General features: G+C 40.3%; 2 protein-coding genes across 4 annotated transcripts in view; one reads left to right on the top strand and one right to left on the bottom strand.

The window, feature by feature from the left end:
• The window catches only part of PITRM1 (pitrilysin metallopeptidase 1), a 29,601-nt gene extending 19,856 nt beyond the window's left edge, over window positions 1–9,745 (top strand). The window contains exons 17-27 of the mRNA XM_005480390.4: window positions 494–614; window positions 1,360–1,436; window positions 1,730–1,895; window positions 2,009–2,109; window positions 3,070–3,190; window positions 3,958–4,029; window positions 5,048–5,160; window positions 5,618–5,743; window positions 6,966–7,111; window positions 8,675–8,777; window positions 9,283–9,745. Of these exons, the coding sequence (XP_005480447.2) occupies window positions 494–614; window positions 1,360–1,436; window positions 1,730–1,895; window positions 2,009–2,109; window positions 3,070–3,190; window positions 3,958–4,029; window positions 5,048–5,160; window positions 5,618–5,743; window positions 6,966–7,111; window positions 8,675–8,777; window positions 9,283–9,376 (1,240 nt within the window). The 3' untranslated portion in view covers window positions 9,377–9,745. The remainder of the gene's footprint in view (window positions 1–493; window positions 615–1,359; window positions 1,437–1,729; window positions 1,896–2,008; window positions 2,110–3,069; window positions 3,191–3,957; window positions 4,030–5,047; window positions 5,161–5,617; window positions 5,744–6,965; window positions 7,112–8,674; window positions 8,778–9,282) is intronic.
• Window positions 9,746–10,374: 629 nt separating this feature from the next.
• The window catches only part of PFKP (phosphofructokinase, platelet), a 42,807-nt gene continuing 37,723 nt past the window's right edge, over window positions 10,375–15,458 (bottom strand). For all 3 annotated transcript variants that reach the window (XM_074556240.1, XM_005480394.4, XM_005480393.2), the window contains 6 exons: window positions 15,075–15,239; window positions 13,578–13,639; window positions 12,971–13,082; window positions 12,120–12,219; window positions 11,391–11,496; window positions 10,375–10,912 (listed from right to left, as the gene is read on the bottom strand). In XM_074556240.1, the coding sequence (XP_074412341.1) occupies window positions 10,762–10,912; window positions 11,391–11,496; window positions 12,120–12,219; window positions 12,971–13,082; window positions 13,578–13,639; window positions 15,075–15,239 (696 nt within the window). In that variant the 3' untranslated portion in view covers window positions 10,375–10,761. The remainder of the gene's footprint in view (window positions 10,913–11,390; window positions 11,497–12,119; window positions 12,220–12,970; window positions 13,083–13,577; window positions 13,640–15,074; window positions 15,240–15,458) is intronic.

Genomic DNA, 15,458 nt, shown 5'->3' with positions numbered 1-15,458 from the left:
CTTTTTGCCCAGTGTCAACACAAGTGTTCCCTTAACAGATTGAAAAATTTCTATAAATGAGAAATAGCCTAGCAGAGTTTAAAGCTTTTGCTTGAATAGACTTCTGGTGCAATTTTGCCATGTGGGGACAGAAAGAATGACCCCATCACAGGGGAAAGAGGAGCACAGAGCAGAACAAATGACCTGGGCTGGGAGAAATATGTTTTTATTGATGTGAACAACTTACGTTATTAAATATAGTTCTTAAGGATATTGGTAGCAAGCCTGCACATAAAGCATGCTTTTTAATACAGCATTTTAAATTAGCAGGATGCTTTAATTGAAAAGCTTGGTAGGAAGCTTTTATAAGACATGAAGTATTATGTTTTCTTGATAATGCCCCAAATTGTTTAGCTAAATAAGTATTGTCCTAAACAGACTGATTTACTAATGCTACATGGATTTTGGTTTTGGCATACTCTGAAGAGGGAAACAAATCTCTTGTTTTTCACAGGATGGGATGTGGAGCCCTTGATTACAGGGAACAAGCCCAGAAAATAGAACTGAAAACAGGTGGTATGTCTGTCAGCCCACATATCATTCCAGATGATTCACACCTGGATGTCTATGAACAGGTAAATGAATCACAACTTTGCAGATGTTACACTTGCAGTGACAGTTCTGTAGTTAAGGGTCAGTCAGGGCTTCCAGGCAAAGGGTCAGAATAATGTGCAGTGAAAGTCTTGTAAGATGTAAATTAGATAATTACAGTAATTTAGTGTTCTGTGTTAAGGGGAGTGCATGATGTGGGTGTTGTGTCTAGGGCAGCGCTTCACTAGCATCTGTCACCATATTTTTGAGTGTTCCAAAATATTTTGGGAGCAGAGGAGGGAACAGAAAGGTGTGGTGTTACACAAAGAGTTTGCTGCTAATGTGTTATGTCACTCTTGGCAGCATTATTAGATCTGTCTATTGGGCATAACAGTTCTGCAGTATTTCTTGGGATTTTTGCAAATTTCCTGGGGGTCTGCTCTGTGTGGATCCTGGAGTTAAATTGAGGGAATTCCCTTGGAGAAGGATGCACCCCAGAACAGAACTTGCACTTTATGGGAAAAAGCACAGAATTTTGTGTCTGAACTGCTGCTTGGTGTTGAGAAGAAGAAATTGAGGAATTACCAGGCTTGCTTTGTGAGAAGAGCAATCACATTTCCGGTCTCCTCTCATTTCCGCAGCACAGCCTGCATTAGAGTGATTTTGTAATGTGTAGCATTAGGTTGGCATCATTGTATCACATCCATGAAGTGTTACTGTGCATTTCTTGGGCCATTGCTGTGGTTGTCTTGTGTGAAGGGTTTTTTGTGTTTTATTTTTTTCCTTCAGGGTGTGCTCTTTTCATCTCTGTGCTTGGATAGAAATCTGCCAGACATGATGAATTTATGGAGTGAAATATTTAACAAGTACAGTACATTGGGTTTTGTTTGTTTGTGGGTTTGCATGTGTTTTGGGATTCTCTTTTTCACTCTTCCCCCAACCATTCTTCTCTTAGAGATCTTAGTTTGGGATTTATTTTCATAATTCTATCTCTGTCTTTCTAAATTTACATATTGCATCAAAAGCATGACTATATAGTGGATTAAATGGACAACCAACAGTTTAAATGCACTTTGTTGAATTTGGGATGATGAATGATTCAGTAAAATAAATTTCATTGGTGTCCTTTTGCATGAGACCTGCTTGTATTCTTTTTCAGCCCAAGATTCGAGGAGGAAGAACATTTCAGAGTGCTGGTTAAGAAGACTGCCCAGGAGCTGTCAAATGGCATTCCAGATTGTGGGCATTTGTATGCCTCTATTAGAGCCAGCAAAAACCTTACACCTTCTGGAGAGCTGCAGGAAATGTTCAGTGGGATGGATCAGGTGAGAAGTTAATGATGCCCTTCAGCAAGGCCCAAATCCTTGACTGTGGAGTTACAGGCTGGTTTGTGTTAATTCTTCCTGTGGATTTAATCTGTGGTCTTTCTGCTGCCCAGGTGAAGTTGATGAAGAGAATAGCAGAAATGCCTGATATTAAACCAGTACTGCGCAAACTGCCACGCATTAAGAAGTATTTATTAAACAGTGACAACATCAGGTGAGCTAAAAAGAAAGGAGAATTTTGTTAAAGAGAGGCCATGGCCTGTGAATATGCTTTTCTCAGTGCTCATCATGGTGTACTGGGGTTTTATAAAGTGGGATGTCTGTGGAAAAACTACAGAAATGTTAATTTACATCCCCCTTGCTTACAGAGCAGGAGCTATGGTACTATGGTAGCTCATTTTGTTCAGTTTTTAAATGGTTTGAGAAACTTGCAGCAAATTTTGTAGGTAACAGTTGTACCCAAAGCTTGTAAGTGACCTGTGTGATTTTACAGAAACAGTCAAAAATGTGCCTTTTGTTTTTCCTTTCAAGGTGCCCATTGGACAAGTACTGTTGTATTGTTTTGTAACAGTTAAATATAGTTTGGTTTGGATTTTTGTTTCACTCCTAGAAGGAAAGCAGTGATATTCTGAAACTTGCTTTATGTATATATTGGAAAAGGTAAAGAGAGCACATTAAGGAGTTTAATGTCAGATGCATTAGTTCCCAAAATGGATCTGTTTGAATTGACATAAGTTGCAAAGTTTTGTTTTTTAAAGCATGAAATGATAAATGAAGTTATGTAAATATCTGTAGTGTTCAAAACCATGTTAGGCCTGCCTGTAAAGAGAGGCTACAGAGGGCATTGTTTTCCTTCAGAGACCTTTCTGTTTGCAAAACTGAGCTAGTCCTGTCTTGTGCAACAGAAGTGGTTTGACAGCTACTGCTCAACTTTTGGTCTGAAAGTGTTCTAGGATGAGCAAAAGAACAGCAATTGGATTGTAATTTTTTTTTCCACATCAGGTGCTAGATTGAGTATTTTGCCTCTCTCTCTGTTAATGATTACCTGAGATCACTGATGTAAAATTCTGATGATTTAATAGAAAATGTTTAGAAAGTCAAAGTGGTACAAATTATAAAAGACTCTCTGAAAACATAAAACCATACTTAAAAATTTGATATGTATTTTTGACAGATGTTCTGTGAATGCAGCACCTCAGCAGATACCAGAAGCATCTAAAGAAGTAGAGAAATTTCTAAAGGGCATAGCCAGAAGTAAAAAAGAGAGAAAACCTGTTCGTCCACATGTGATTGAGGTGAGAAAATGTCATTTGTCATTAGGGCATCAAAGACACTTGACTTGATCATGTCAGTACCATTATGCAGTCAGAAAAGTTTGAGGTCAGATGTTGTGTCCATGTCTGAAGAAATCTGGCAGGCATCTCTGTGATCAGCTGCTCTGTTTTGCCATGGAGTCTCTTCACTGCAGCACAGTGGACAATAGAGGTGCAGGAGATCAGCTGCTAAGCCTTACCCTGGGGTTACTGCTTCAGTGTGGGATGTGGAAAAAGAATTTCTTCTTTTCCTTGTTGCATAAAACTTTTAGCTGAGCTTTACTTGAAATGGTGGCCAAAAGCAAATAGGGCATGATGTGCAGTTCCTCAGTTGTATGTCAGTTTGTTTTGTTTTCAGGGTGTTCAGGACATTTGGCACAAAATATGCTAGATTCAGTGGAGTTGACAAAGGATCTGCTCTGTCACTATGCAGATCTCTCTTAATTTCTGATGAAACTGGAATAAGCTCCCAGTTCCTTACCCATGAGTGAAATGATAGTTTGTAACTTTATGGGCCTCATTTAATGTGGGTCTTGGTGTCTCTCAGTGCCAGATGACCCTTGGAAGAAAATAATTTGGCATTTGTTTAGGAAATATAAAGAGTATAAAATCAAGTACCTTGCTTATGTTTATGAAGACATGGTTTGATAATTGCCTTAGAGAGATTTGAGTGGAAGGGGTTGCATTTGTAGTAGTCTTGGTCTGAATTGTTAAATCATCTTTTAATATGAGAACTGGCTCTCTTGTAGAAATCTTCAGAAACGAAACCTGTGGGAAGTGAAATGGGTACTGGTGTGCAGATCACAAGGAAATTAGTTAATGTAAGTACATTATTGGTGAGGAATATTGGGCTGTTACTGATGGTAATAGTCCATCTTAAACTGTTGCAAAAGCACTGAAACATAATTCATGCCCTTCAGTTCCATAACTAACCATCAAACTCAATCACTTCCAATTGTCCCTTCTTTTCCTTGGTCTCCTCCCTAAATGCTGCCACAGAAGAGGATTAGTGGAAAATTAGGTGAAAATGAAGATCTGTATTTGGGTACAGGGATGAAGAGCATACCCTGAACTCTCCTTTTAGAAGAGAGGGGCAGAGAGGGCTCAGCCCAGTGCTGCAAATGCACTGCTCTGCTTGGCCCAGCCAGAGGTGTATGAGGGTCTGGGAATGGGGTTTCTGAATTTAAGAAAGGATGGGGAGTTCTGAAATAGTGGCACTGGAGGTGTGTAATGATCTGCTTGTGCACACAAGCAGATGAATGTGTCAGAGAGGCAAAGGAGCAAGCTCTGCCAAGGCCCAGAGACATGAAGGGAAGTTTGGAAGTGAGGTTGTAAGGAAGAATCGAGTCTGTTGCAGGGGATATTTGAGCAGGAGTTTATACTACAGCTGCTGTCATAAATAGCTTACTTTTTTTGTGGGTACACAGTTCCTGGCACTGTTTCCAATGTCTAGAATGGATGGGTTGGGATTTGATGTGGTGACATGTACATGTGTGACACAAGTAGAGAGTTACAAACACATTTCAGTCAAAGTAAATCTGTGGCTAAATCCAAACTCCTGGGTAGTGATTCAGAATCTGCACAACTGAGGGAGGAGTGCAAAGGATGGGTAGCTGATGTATGGTATCCCTCTCCTTTAGCTTTCCAAGGCAGTTCTTTATACTGGATTGCTGATACAGGCACAAGGAAAATGTCACTGGTTGCAGGGTAGGATAAGTGGCAGCTTTAGCATTTATTTGTGTGTATGTTTGGCAGAATTTCCTAGTTCTCAAAAAAGTGAGAGTTCTCAGATGGGTAAATTGTCTGTGCTGCTGTGACAATAATGTGTTCTCCTCCTAGGATCCTACTTTCAAGCCATGCCAGATGAAGACCCATTTTGTACTTCCCTTCCCAGTGAACTATATCGGGGAATGCATTCGAACTGTTCCCTACACGGCTGCAGACTATGCCAGGTGGGGAGCAGAACATCAGGGAGCTCTCAGTGCACTGCACAGCACAAAGCAAAATGAAAGTGTTGGGCTGACTGCAGATAATGGAGTGTTGATAGAAAATCATTTGCAGTGCATTTGTCACAAAATCTTTGTGAAGTAGCTGTTGCATGGCTGGGCTCAGAGCAGCCCTGTAAATGCTGGGATTCAGTAATGAGGGGCTGCTGTCCCCTGCCTTGGAATAAACAGCCCCACCTACTTGGACATGTCCTGAGCTGATGGTCCTGTTGCATGTAACAAAGTTCAGTGCCCCTCTTACAGTGATGTGACATTATTCAGCTATTACTAAATAGTGAGTATTGCTGTTGAAACTGAAGCAGCAGTGCATTGCAGATGGGGATCTGGGTGAACTTCAGAGGCAGTTGAGACCATCACTGTTGCTCAGTTCACATCTTCACTGCTTCTGTTTCTCTCATTTCAGCCTTCGAATTCTGGCACGGCTGATGACAGCTAAATTCCTACATACAGAAATCAGAGAGAAAGGAGGGGCTTATGGTGGAGGTGCTAAACTTAGTCAAAATGGAATATTCACATTCTACTCCTACAGGTAACAGTGCATTTCTTTCCTCTTGATGGCTGAGGGGACCACTGACTGCATTTTGCTGTCTTATTTGTGACTTCCTTGTAACAGTCTTTCAAGAACTGAAATACTAAGGATGAAATTGAGTGATTCAGTGCTGATGAAGTTAGATTGCCTAATAAAACCATCCTTGCTTTATCTTGTTTGTATCCTTGGGAAAGCTTACTTTATCTCTGCTAGTAGCAACCACTGCTGCACCTCTGCACTTCGGTGTTTACTATCTCAGATTTATGTATAACTGGCTTGCACTTGTTTATTTCTGGGTTAAGGAGGCCCTAAAAAAGGGAATTTAAGATTACTCTAAATTTGAGACCATGAAGTAGAATGGTGGTGTTCCCTAAGGTCCTGAGTTGAAAATATGCAACTTCCTTAAAACAAGTGGCTGAAATCATCAGAGATTCAGCAGAAGGCATTGCTGGTGATAAGCTAGAACTGCTTGCTCTTTCTTTTCTATTCTTCTCTTTTTCCAGTCCAGAACAGTTACCCTGTATTTAGCCTGCCAAGGCACTTTCTGATGAAATTTCAACTGGACATATTATAGTTGTAATCCCCCCCAGCAGTGTTGTGTGGCTGGAGTCCTGGCTTCTGTTGTTTTCCTAGCCCACAGGCAGGCTGGACCAGTGCTTGGTCAGGGTTCCTCACTGAGCTTTGAGCAGTCTGGCCTTTCTGTGAAGTCTCAGCATGGTAGGACTTGTCCTGGCAGCAGTCCTCAACTTGCCAGTAGTAGCTAACCTGTGGCACCTGTTTTACAGAGAGTAAAAACAGGTGTGGCAAGAAAAGCAGCTGAGAGAAGATAGGGCATATCATAAATATTCCTGGTGTGGGCAGTAGTGGCAGTGGTGCTTTGTGAGCCCACTGTGAATAGCACTGGCTTACCTGACCTGCTTCTATTACACCACTTCTCTCTGCAACACCTTGGAACTACTTTTAGGCAGGTGAATTTCTGTACCTCTGTATCTAAAATTCTAAATCTGCTTGGTTTGTAACAATATTTTTCTTCTGGATAAGAAATGCAGAACCAAACCCCAGAAACTCTTTTTGTTTATGAAGTTTATAATGAAGTTTATAATTTGTTTTTCCCCATGTTTGATGCATAGTAAATTATGAATGAAGTGAGAATAAAGGAAATTTGGTTTTTCATTTTTTAAGACTGAAGTAATCGATTTTTGTGTTTTCTTTTTCTTCTAAGAGACCCAAATTCATTAGCCACCTTGAAAACATTTGAAAAAGCAGTCGAATGGGCCAAATCTGGAGAATTCACCCAGCAAGATATTGATGAAGCTAAACTAGCAGTGTTTGCTGCTGTGGATGCACCAATAGCTCCTTCAGACAAAGGTACATTCTCATCATCCTCCCAGGCCTGTCAGTGTTTATTTGCTTTTTAGTTTTGGTTTAAGGGGAAGAAAATAGTTTGCTAAACTGTGTTAGATGCTAAAATTCGTGTTTGGAAGATGAGAGATAATGGCAGTTTAGATGAATCTGCTGCTTCCTGTTGCTCCTTTTCAGAAACATCTCATCCACTCAGGATCTGCTGAAGTTTTGTGTTACTGCTCCTCTGTGTCACATGGAGGTAGATTGAGGAAATTATTTTAGGTTTGGAGAGCTTTATATGCAGACAAATGAAAAGAAATACTGGTCCTCTGATGCAAAAAGAGCTGAGGGATTACCTTCCTGACTCAAGCCGGCATACTGACTGTGAATGTCACTAGCCCTTTGTGCATATGTTCTCTGAATTTAGAGCACAGAAGTCTGTCTGCTGGGGTGGAGGGTGTTTTCAGCTTCTCTGCAGATCTGCACATTCATGATGCATTGGTAGTATCTTTTACTGACATGTAGCTTTGCTGTGCTCACTTCCCTCCCTCGTTCTCTAGCTGAATTTGAGTCCAAAACTTTCCCAGTTAAGACACATTTCCTTCCCGTACACAAAGGAATTACAGGGTTAAGAGCAGCATTATTTTAAAATGTGCTTGTATTAGCACCAACTTTTTAAAAGACCACTTCAAATTAAGCTTTTACCTGTCAGGATCTGGTTTTGGTCTGGGCAGTTAAAAAGCAATGGGTGTGAGGTGCACATGAGTGCAGTGCCTGCACGTTGGGTGTTGGTGTCAGCCAGGGATGATGAACATTCTTTGGCATTTGAACACAGATCTTAACAGAGCCCTGAACAGGAGAGCTCTGTTCCAGAGGCCTGGGAACTGGTGCAAGGAATGCCTGTCCCTTCATGCTCTTGAGTCACTGGGCACTGCAGATGGATGTGAAAACCTTACCTGGCTGGGAAGTCAGTCCTGCCTTGGGCAGGAGGTTGGACTAAGCTGACTCAAATCCTTCCAGCTACCTTTATTTCCCTACGGTTATTTGCCTGGCAAAAAGCTTTTCTGTGATTATTTTGGAGTTCTCTGGTTGTTCAAGGAGCAATTAAAATGCTGTGGGCAAATACGCCAACAAAACATTAAAGCATTTGTGTGCAGATTTCTGTGTAGTACAAAACTGTGAGCAAACCTTCACATTGCAGATACATCACAACTGATTGGAAATAAAATAGTTCTAAAGCATGAAATGTATGAAATGTAGATTGTTTTAAAAGTTGTTAGAACTGACTCTCTTCATAATGAATTATGTTTAAGTTTCCTGGACCACTGTTACATTCAGATTTTTGACAAACTAAATCATTTGCCAAAATAGAATTGCTTTTTTCCTAAATAGGAAACTTACTACCTCACCCTGATTTTAACACACTGTGCTTGATTCAGTTGGATATTCTCTCAGCATGATGGTTTAATGGAAGTCCCTATTCCTTTTGAATACACATTCCTGTTGTAGTTTGCTCTCGTTCCTGCACGGGCTGTGACAGATTCCAGTGCACCAGAGCAGTGAGTGGTTTTGTTTTCTTTTCCCTAGGAATGGGTCGTTTCCTGTATGGCATTTCCGATGAAATGAAGCAGTCGCACAGAGAACAACTTTTTGCTGTCAACAGTGATAACTTGGTTGATGTATCAAACAAGTAAGCCTCTGCTCAGTTGTCATATTTAAGTTACTGATTTTCTTCCCTTGGTCTTTCATACTATTTTCTTTCATACTTTCACTATTTTCTTCTGTAACCTAGAAAAGGATATGTTAATTATATCCTGTTTATTGCACGTTTAGCAGATGTAATTCCCTCCTACACTCTGAGTTTGTGGGAGATTGGGTTTGATTTACTTTTGAAAGGCCCAGGAACTGTCTGGGTAGACTGCCTGAGTCGGTATGAGTGCACTATATGAGCTGGTTCTACTTCACTTGTAGCATTTTGTGTGTACTTTCTGAATTCCACTGTAGGTGTAAGAATTCCACTACAGCCAAGTACAGGGTTAAGGAGAGACTGTTGTGATGAGTAGGCACAACTCAAGTTGTATGCAGCAAAGGACACTCTTCCTGAGATGGGAGTATTTTTAACTTTCACAGCAGAGCTGTGGTTAACCAAATGTAGCAGTTTGTCACTTGTTTATGTTGGTTTTTTTTATTTCCAGGTACCTTGCAGCTGGGAAGAGCACTCGTGGTCAAGCTGTACTTGGCCCAGAAAATGCAGATATCACCAAAGATCCCTCATGGGTCAAACGATGACTTTGGCTTTTCTCTGGGTGTTCAGCACTACAACATTAGGGGTTTTTAGTAACTTTTACCAGTGCTATGGTCCAACTGAAATATTCATTGCTGATTTTTAACAGTGTTCAACAAACCAGTTAGAAGCTCCCCTTCTCAGAATAACAATGTGAAAAATTTTCTAACCATACAGTATTTGAGAGCAAGAATTACATGCTCTGCATGGCAAAGACAGACCTTAATCTTTTACTGAAGCCTCACTCTTCCAGTCACATATGAATACTATATAAATGGAATATTTTTGTATATGTAAAACTCTAGTTTTAAATGGTGTTTTGTTTGAAATTATGTTTGTGTTGGGTATATAAAGAGCTGTCTCTCATACTGACAGATTTCATTCTGTGGTGTGGTAATTCCAGCTGCCTTTGCATAAGCCACCTCCACCGTGAGCAGTCTGTGACAGTACATTCCACCAAGCTGAGTGTGCAGTGCAGTGGGAAAATCCCTAATCAATCAGGGGAGTCTGTTTTGTATAAAATTCAGTTTAGCTTGACAGTTTGGGCAACATTCAGTCAGATTTTGATATGCCATGATTTACTATTTACTTTGTTGTCAAGGTGCAGTTAACATAAACTAGCATGAGAAAACATTTTTGCCTGTTTTTCAGCCTCATTACCCTCTCTGATCAGTATTGGGGGTGTTAATCTTAAAGAAGCTCTGAGAAAAGGGGAACATGAAGCAAGGGCCAGGTTACACCCTTATGAATCTCACCTTGCTGAAGCTGTTCTTCCCCACTCCCAGCCCCAAGAACTAGTTTTATCTTTCCTGTACAAGGGGAAATTATTCCAACTCCTAGCCTGATCCTGAAGTAGCAATGAAAAAACACTTGCTCTGGGGTGTGACTACTTCCTGCAGAGCTGAGGAATGAAAAGGGGAGTTTCTTTTTCCTTCACTGGAGTCTATAGAGAATCCTTCAAGTATTATTCTCCCAGCTGTTCAAAAGCAAGTGCACACACATGTAATGTTTGCAACAGTATTTTATTTCATTTCAGAAACATTAAGCACATCCTGTAACTCAACACAAGAACTAGCCATCTACACTTATTTTTGGGTGTAAGTACTCTGAAACAAAGTGCAGTAGATGAGTAACTTACGGAGTGCATAGAACGGTGGGTGTTGCACTTGCTTGTTAAAGGGCAGTATCAGTACTGGTGTTTTCCATTAGATGCAAGGGTTTGTTTCAAATATAACACACAAACAGGACAAAATCTGTGTGACAGCTGAACGTCTTGTTTCACATAAAGTGCTGGAACAATAATTTAAATGTTACAAAACAAAGCTTTAACGATTCTAAAGCATTGTTACTCACAATGTGCATCTATGACAACAATCTAAATGTGGTGTGTTTAGATGGCTCCAGTCTCGGCTTCCTTTGGGAGCATGGCCACGTGTTCCAGCTGGCCTGAGTCTGACACGTCGTAGCTGGTCTTGTACTTGGCCAGGATCTTCATCAGCGGTCGCAGCTTCAGCCACCACTGCTCCTTGGGAATCCTGTGTCTGGGGGGGAAACAGGGAGGTGAAATACATGGGGTGAGGCAAACACCTTCCTTAGGAATGGAATCAGGCATTGACCATCATGGGGGGATGTAAAACACTGACACAAATGAGAAGAATCAGGGACGGAATCTCAAAGAAATGAACAGGTCTTACTGGCAGTGTTAAACATAATACCAAATTTGGCACAAAAATGCTGCCCCAGTGAACTGAAACAGAAGTAAAGTAATTCTAGGCATTAAGGCAAAGGCAATCACATGGAGGTTACTTAAGAAGACCAGCAGCTCCGGACTTCACCATGAGACTTTCAGGTGTAAGGAGCATGAAGGAAAAGCACAAAAGCAAGAGAGAAGCAAACAATCCAAGTAGATCTGGGAGAATTCAGCCTCAGGCAAAAGCAGGAAGGCGGTGGGAAGTGTTTGTTTGGAGTGGGGCAAGGCAGGCTGTGGTGAGGTGTTTACACCAGGCAGGGCATACGTACACAAAGTCTGTTTCACTCTTCAGCTCAGCCACGGGTTGGAAAACAAGGTTGCGTCTCCGCATTCCCAGCAAACAAACTGAGTCATCCGTATTGGCAAATACTTTTCCTAAAAAGAATGAAATAATTCAGCCTCCTTCTTACAAGTAGAAGAGCAAATACCACTTCTCGGTAATTAAACTGAACAAAAACTTACAGTAGCCTAATTTAAGCTACTGATTATTTAATAAATTGATATAACATCAGATTAGTGCTTTAATAGGATTAGATCTTTTTAGCTTAACTTCAGTGATTAGCAATGAAACAACAGTGCAGTTAAACAACAAAATGAATTTTAGCATCCAGGTTTAGATCAGATTTTAGGAAGTAGTGCTTTACAAAAATTCTCAAAGACTAAATATTACCTCCTTCTGTCTCCCATGAAGGCAGCATGAAACAAAAAAGAACAAATGTAACTATACAAACATCAATTCCTGCATGCATGAAAACCTTCCATCACACTGGCTATTTTAAGAGCATGATGAAGCAGCTATCTGAATTATTGACCTCACTCAAGTGGAAATGCTCATACAGCAAGAAGCACAGAAAGGCACTACTGAATAATAAAAAACACCAAGATGGGAAGAAGTATGTTGACTAACAAATTGTCATATGTTTGCAAAGTGAAGGAGTCTTACACACTGACAGACAATCAAAGACAGTAACAAGAGACTGCACCAATCGTTTCTGCACCTTTCCGGTAGGTTTCCTTCAGTTTTTTGGAGATCCACTGCATAGCTTTTGCTGAAATTTTTGTCCCGAAATTTCTATCAAATGGTGATGGTGCTCCACCCTGTGCAAAAATTGAATTCTGGGTTAGCTTATCAAAGCAGGATTGGTGTTTGTTTCAGCAGTTATCTCTGCTTACGGCCTGCTCTACCTCTTATTTCCATTTCCCCCACTTAGAAAAACAAACCAAAAGCCCCACCCTATTAGTCAGTCTAAGGTGTTTAAAATTTGTGTTCAGCACCTGTGGAATTCCCACAGAATCAATACTATTTCTCACTTAGAAGAATGGAGGGGACTGTGCATTTTTCTCCAGTTCAGTGATAAGTGTAGCCAAATCAGGAACTCCCTTTGCCCACCAACCAGCTGTGTGTAATGAGATAAAGCCACGCAGACAACACAGGCCAAAGGAGTAGCTCACTTCTGCCTCTTCCACAAAAACACCCATCTGCATAGATTTTCTTAATGAAATCTCTGCTCTTCAAGAGGCAGAGACGTTATGGATGGGCAGATAATTGTGTTATGAAGAAGGTCTTACAATTAAATATAAGACAAAAAGTGGAATTATTTATTAATATAGACAGAAGAGGAATAAAAATGAAATTCTCAAAGAATCTAATGCAGTTTTCCTAGATTTTTAAAAAGGGTTTGCAATAAAACCTGAGGCTAACAAATCCTTCTGTGTTGCCTACAAACAAAAATCCACTTTTTTTTTCCTTAATCTTGAGTCAGACTTGTTTCAAATGCTTGAATAATGCAGTGTATATACCTTGAGCATACAAAGTTAGTGCTGTCTGTAACTGTAGGCTTGTATTTACCTGCTGCATATGGCCCAACACATTTTTTCGACAGTCAAACACTCCTTTTCCTTCTTCAGAATACAGCTGATAAATGAAATCAGTTGTGTAGTTCTCATTGCAATTCTCATTTCTGTAACAATTAAGGCCAAACAGTTAGCAAATTTACTCTAAAGCACTGGATGTCTTTGCAGCTACTGAATGACAAGTCTTTTCCCTTTTCTTGATAGCAGTAATCCTGGCTGGGACATTTTCATCTGATCACATACACTCACTTTTATGTAACAGGCTCATAAATTCTAGGGGTTTTACAGTTAAGGTCATAGTGTGACACACTACCTTTAGTAAGAAGGAATCTGGAATAAAAGACAAACCCAATGAGAAAACAGACTGAAAACAGGATGAAGTAGTAGATTACAGAGCAAATATATTTACATAGAAAGAAGTTTTAGACTTGCACTTCCAGGCAGGCCCCAGAATTGCCTTTTGGAGCAACAGCTTTTCTAAAAATCTCAAGTTAAAGGAATAATCAAGGAATATAGACTTGGAGTGTCATTCCAAGTGGCCAAGAAGCCTACCTGGCTGGGAATGCTCAGTATCTGATGTATCTATTACAACTATTACTTACCTCAGCACTAGACCACGCTGGATACTGGTTTTCATTTTTTCAGTCAAGTGTTCCACATTAGCCTAGAAACAAAAGTATTTTTAAAGATCCATACACAACTCTGTATCTGAAACAACTTTAATGAATCTACATTTCCTGAGAACTTCTGTTGAATATTCCACATAAAGCATTATGTGCAAATTGAAATTATCAAGATTTTTGGAGATGCAGGATAACATGCTGTGTATGGCAATTCATCTTGGGTTAAAACTAACATCTTCCTCTATATCAGAAGTAACAGAGTTTATTAAATCAAAGGAGGTTTTTATATGCTATACTGGTACAGCATCCAGCTTGATATACATAAAAATACACAAACTGCCACTGAAGTTTACAGTCTGCCCTTACTTCTGGTCCTGCCAACAACAGCATGGGGATAAATTTGATTCATTTCACATCTCTGTGCTTCTCAGGAAATTTCTATCCTTTTAGCTTTGTGTTTGCCCATGACTGCAGCTAGCACTAACCATCTCAGAAGTGAAAAGTCCTCACAGCAGACAAATTCTATATCAGCTTGTGTATGTACTACACCATAATCCGTAATCCTTAAAGCCTGAGGGCTTTATTTTAGTAACACTTCCAGACATGCTCTGAATAGCTGTGGTAACAGAGTCAGTATCTAATAAACCTGACATACTGGTCAGTTCTTGTCCTGAACAGCCTTGAAATACAACTCTGCCATAAGGAAAAGATACTGCTCTCTACTGTTTTTGGCTTTATTTTAAAACTACCCAGGGTCTGTTAATTTAATTTGAATTTCAATTACAAGTCTAAAAATGAAACAAATAATCTAGTAGTGCTTAATGGCCAATACAATTATTTTTGTCATTTTCCTGAACTTGGGTGTCAACAGTGTCAATTGTATCTATACTCCTGTTTTCATCTTATTTCTCGTAGTTCTGCAGTCATCTTCCTGAATCACCTTGGGATCACATTGCTTAATATTTAAGACCTTTTTCCCAAACCACCACAGGATCACCTCCATACTGTTCTCTCTACCTGAATCACCACAGGATCATGTCAGAATCACTTGGGGTCACCAATTGTTGTCATCTTATTGCAAAAGTTCCAAACCTTCTCAGTGATTTCTCATGGTCAACTAACAAACTGCAGCTCCCTTTTCAACCAGCTAACCCAGTCTTTTGTAGCCCTCATCTTCTTATTGGACACTGCTGTGGCCTGTTAAGGGCAGGCCTGTTCCTAATCTCTGGTGATTAGTAGAGCTGCAACTCCTCAGGTGTGAGACTGCCTTCTGCCCTATTCTCTTACATTCTATCCCTCCACACACTCCTTTCTATGATGTTATGGCACAGGAACTGGCGTAGCAAGCCAGATTTAAGGCCCAACCTCAGCTGCTTCTTTCTTTCATGAGCCATCTACTTCAAGTACACACATTACGATGCACACGTACAACAGCTTTAGATCTACTTAAGAATGAGCAAAAAAGGTGCTGAATACCTGGAGCTCTCTGATATCAAACTGCTCCTCGAAGATGTAAGCAGCATCAGCTCCTGCTGCCAGGGCCCCCATGTTGGCCAGGTAGCCGCAGTAGCCGCCCATGGTCTCGATGATGAACACGCGGCGCTTGGTGCCGCTGGCCGACTGCTTGATGCGGTCACACGTCTGCTCAGAGACACCACAGCCTGAGTATGCACTACAACCCCTCACTGCTTACGTTTTTGTATGTCATGCAACTTTGTGTCACCTACTGGTAACAAAAAAGTTAAAAATAAAGCATTTGTAAAGAATGAATCTTTAAAGAATTCTGAAACGGCATAGCGCATGTAACTATAATAATTATACAATAAAGGATTTCTTATAAATCATATATTGAACACCAAG

The sequence above is a fragment of the Zonotrichia albicollis genome, chromosome 1, assembly GCF_047830755.1.
Source record: "Zonotrichia albicollis isolate bZonAlb1 chromosome 1, bZonAlb1.hap1, whole genome shotgun sequence".
NCBI lineage: Eukaryota > Metazoa > Chordata > Aves > Passeriformes > Passerellidae > Zonotrichia > Zonotrichia albicollis.
This window is presented reverse-complemented; position numbering and strand designations above follow the sequence as displayed.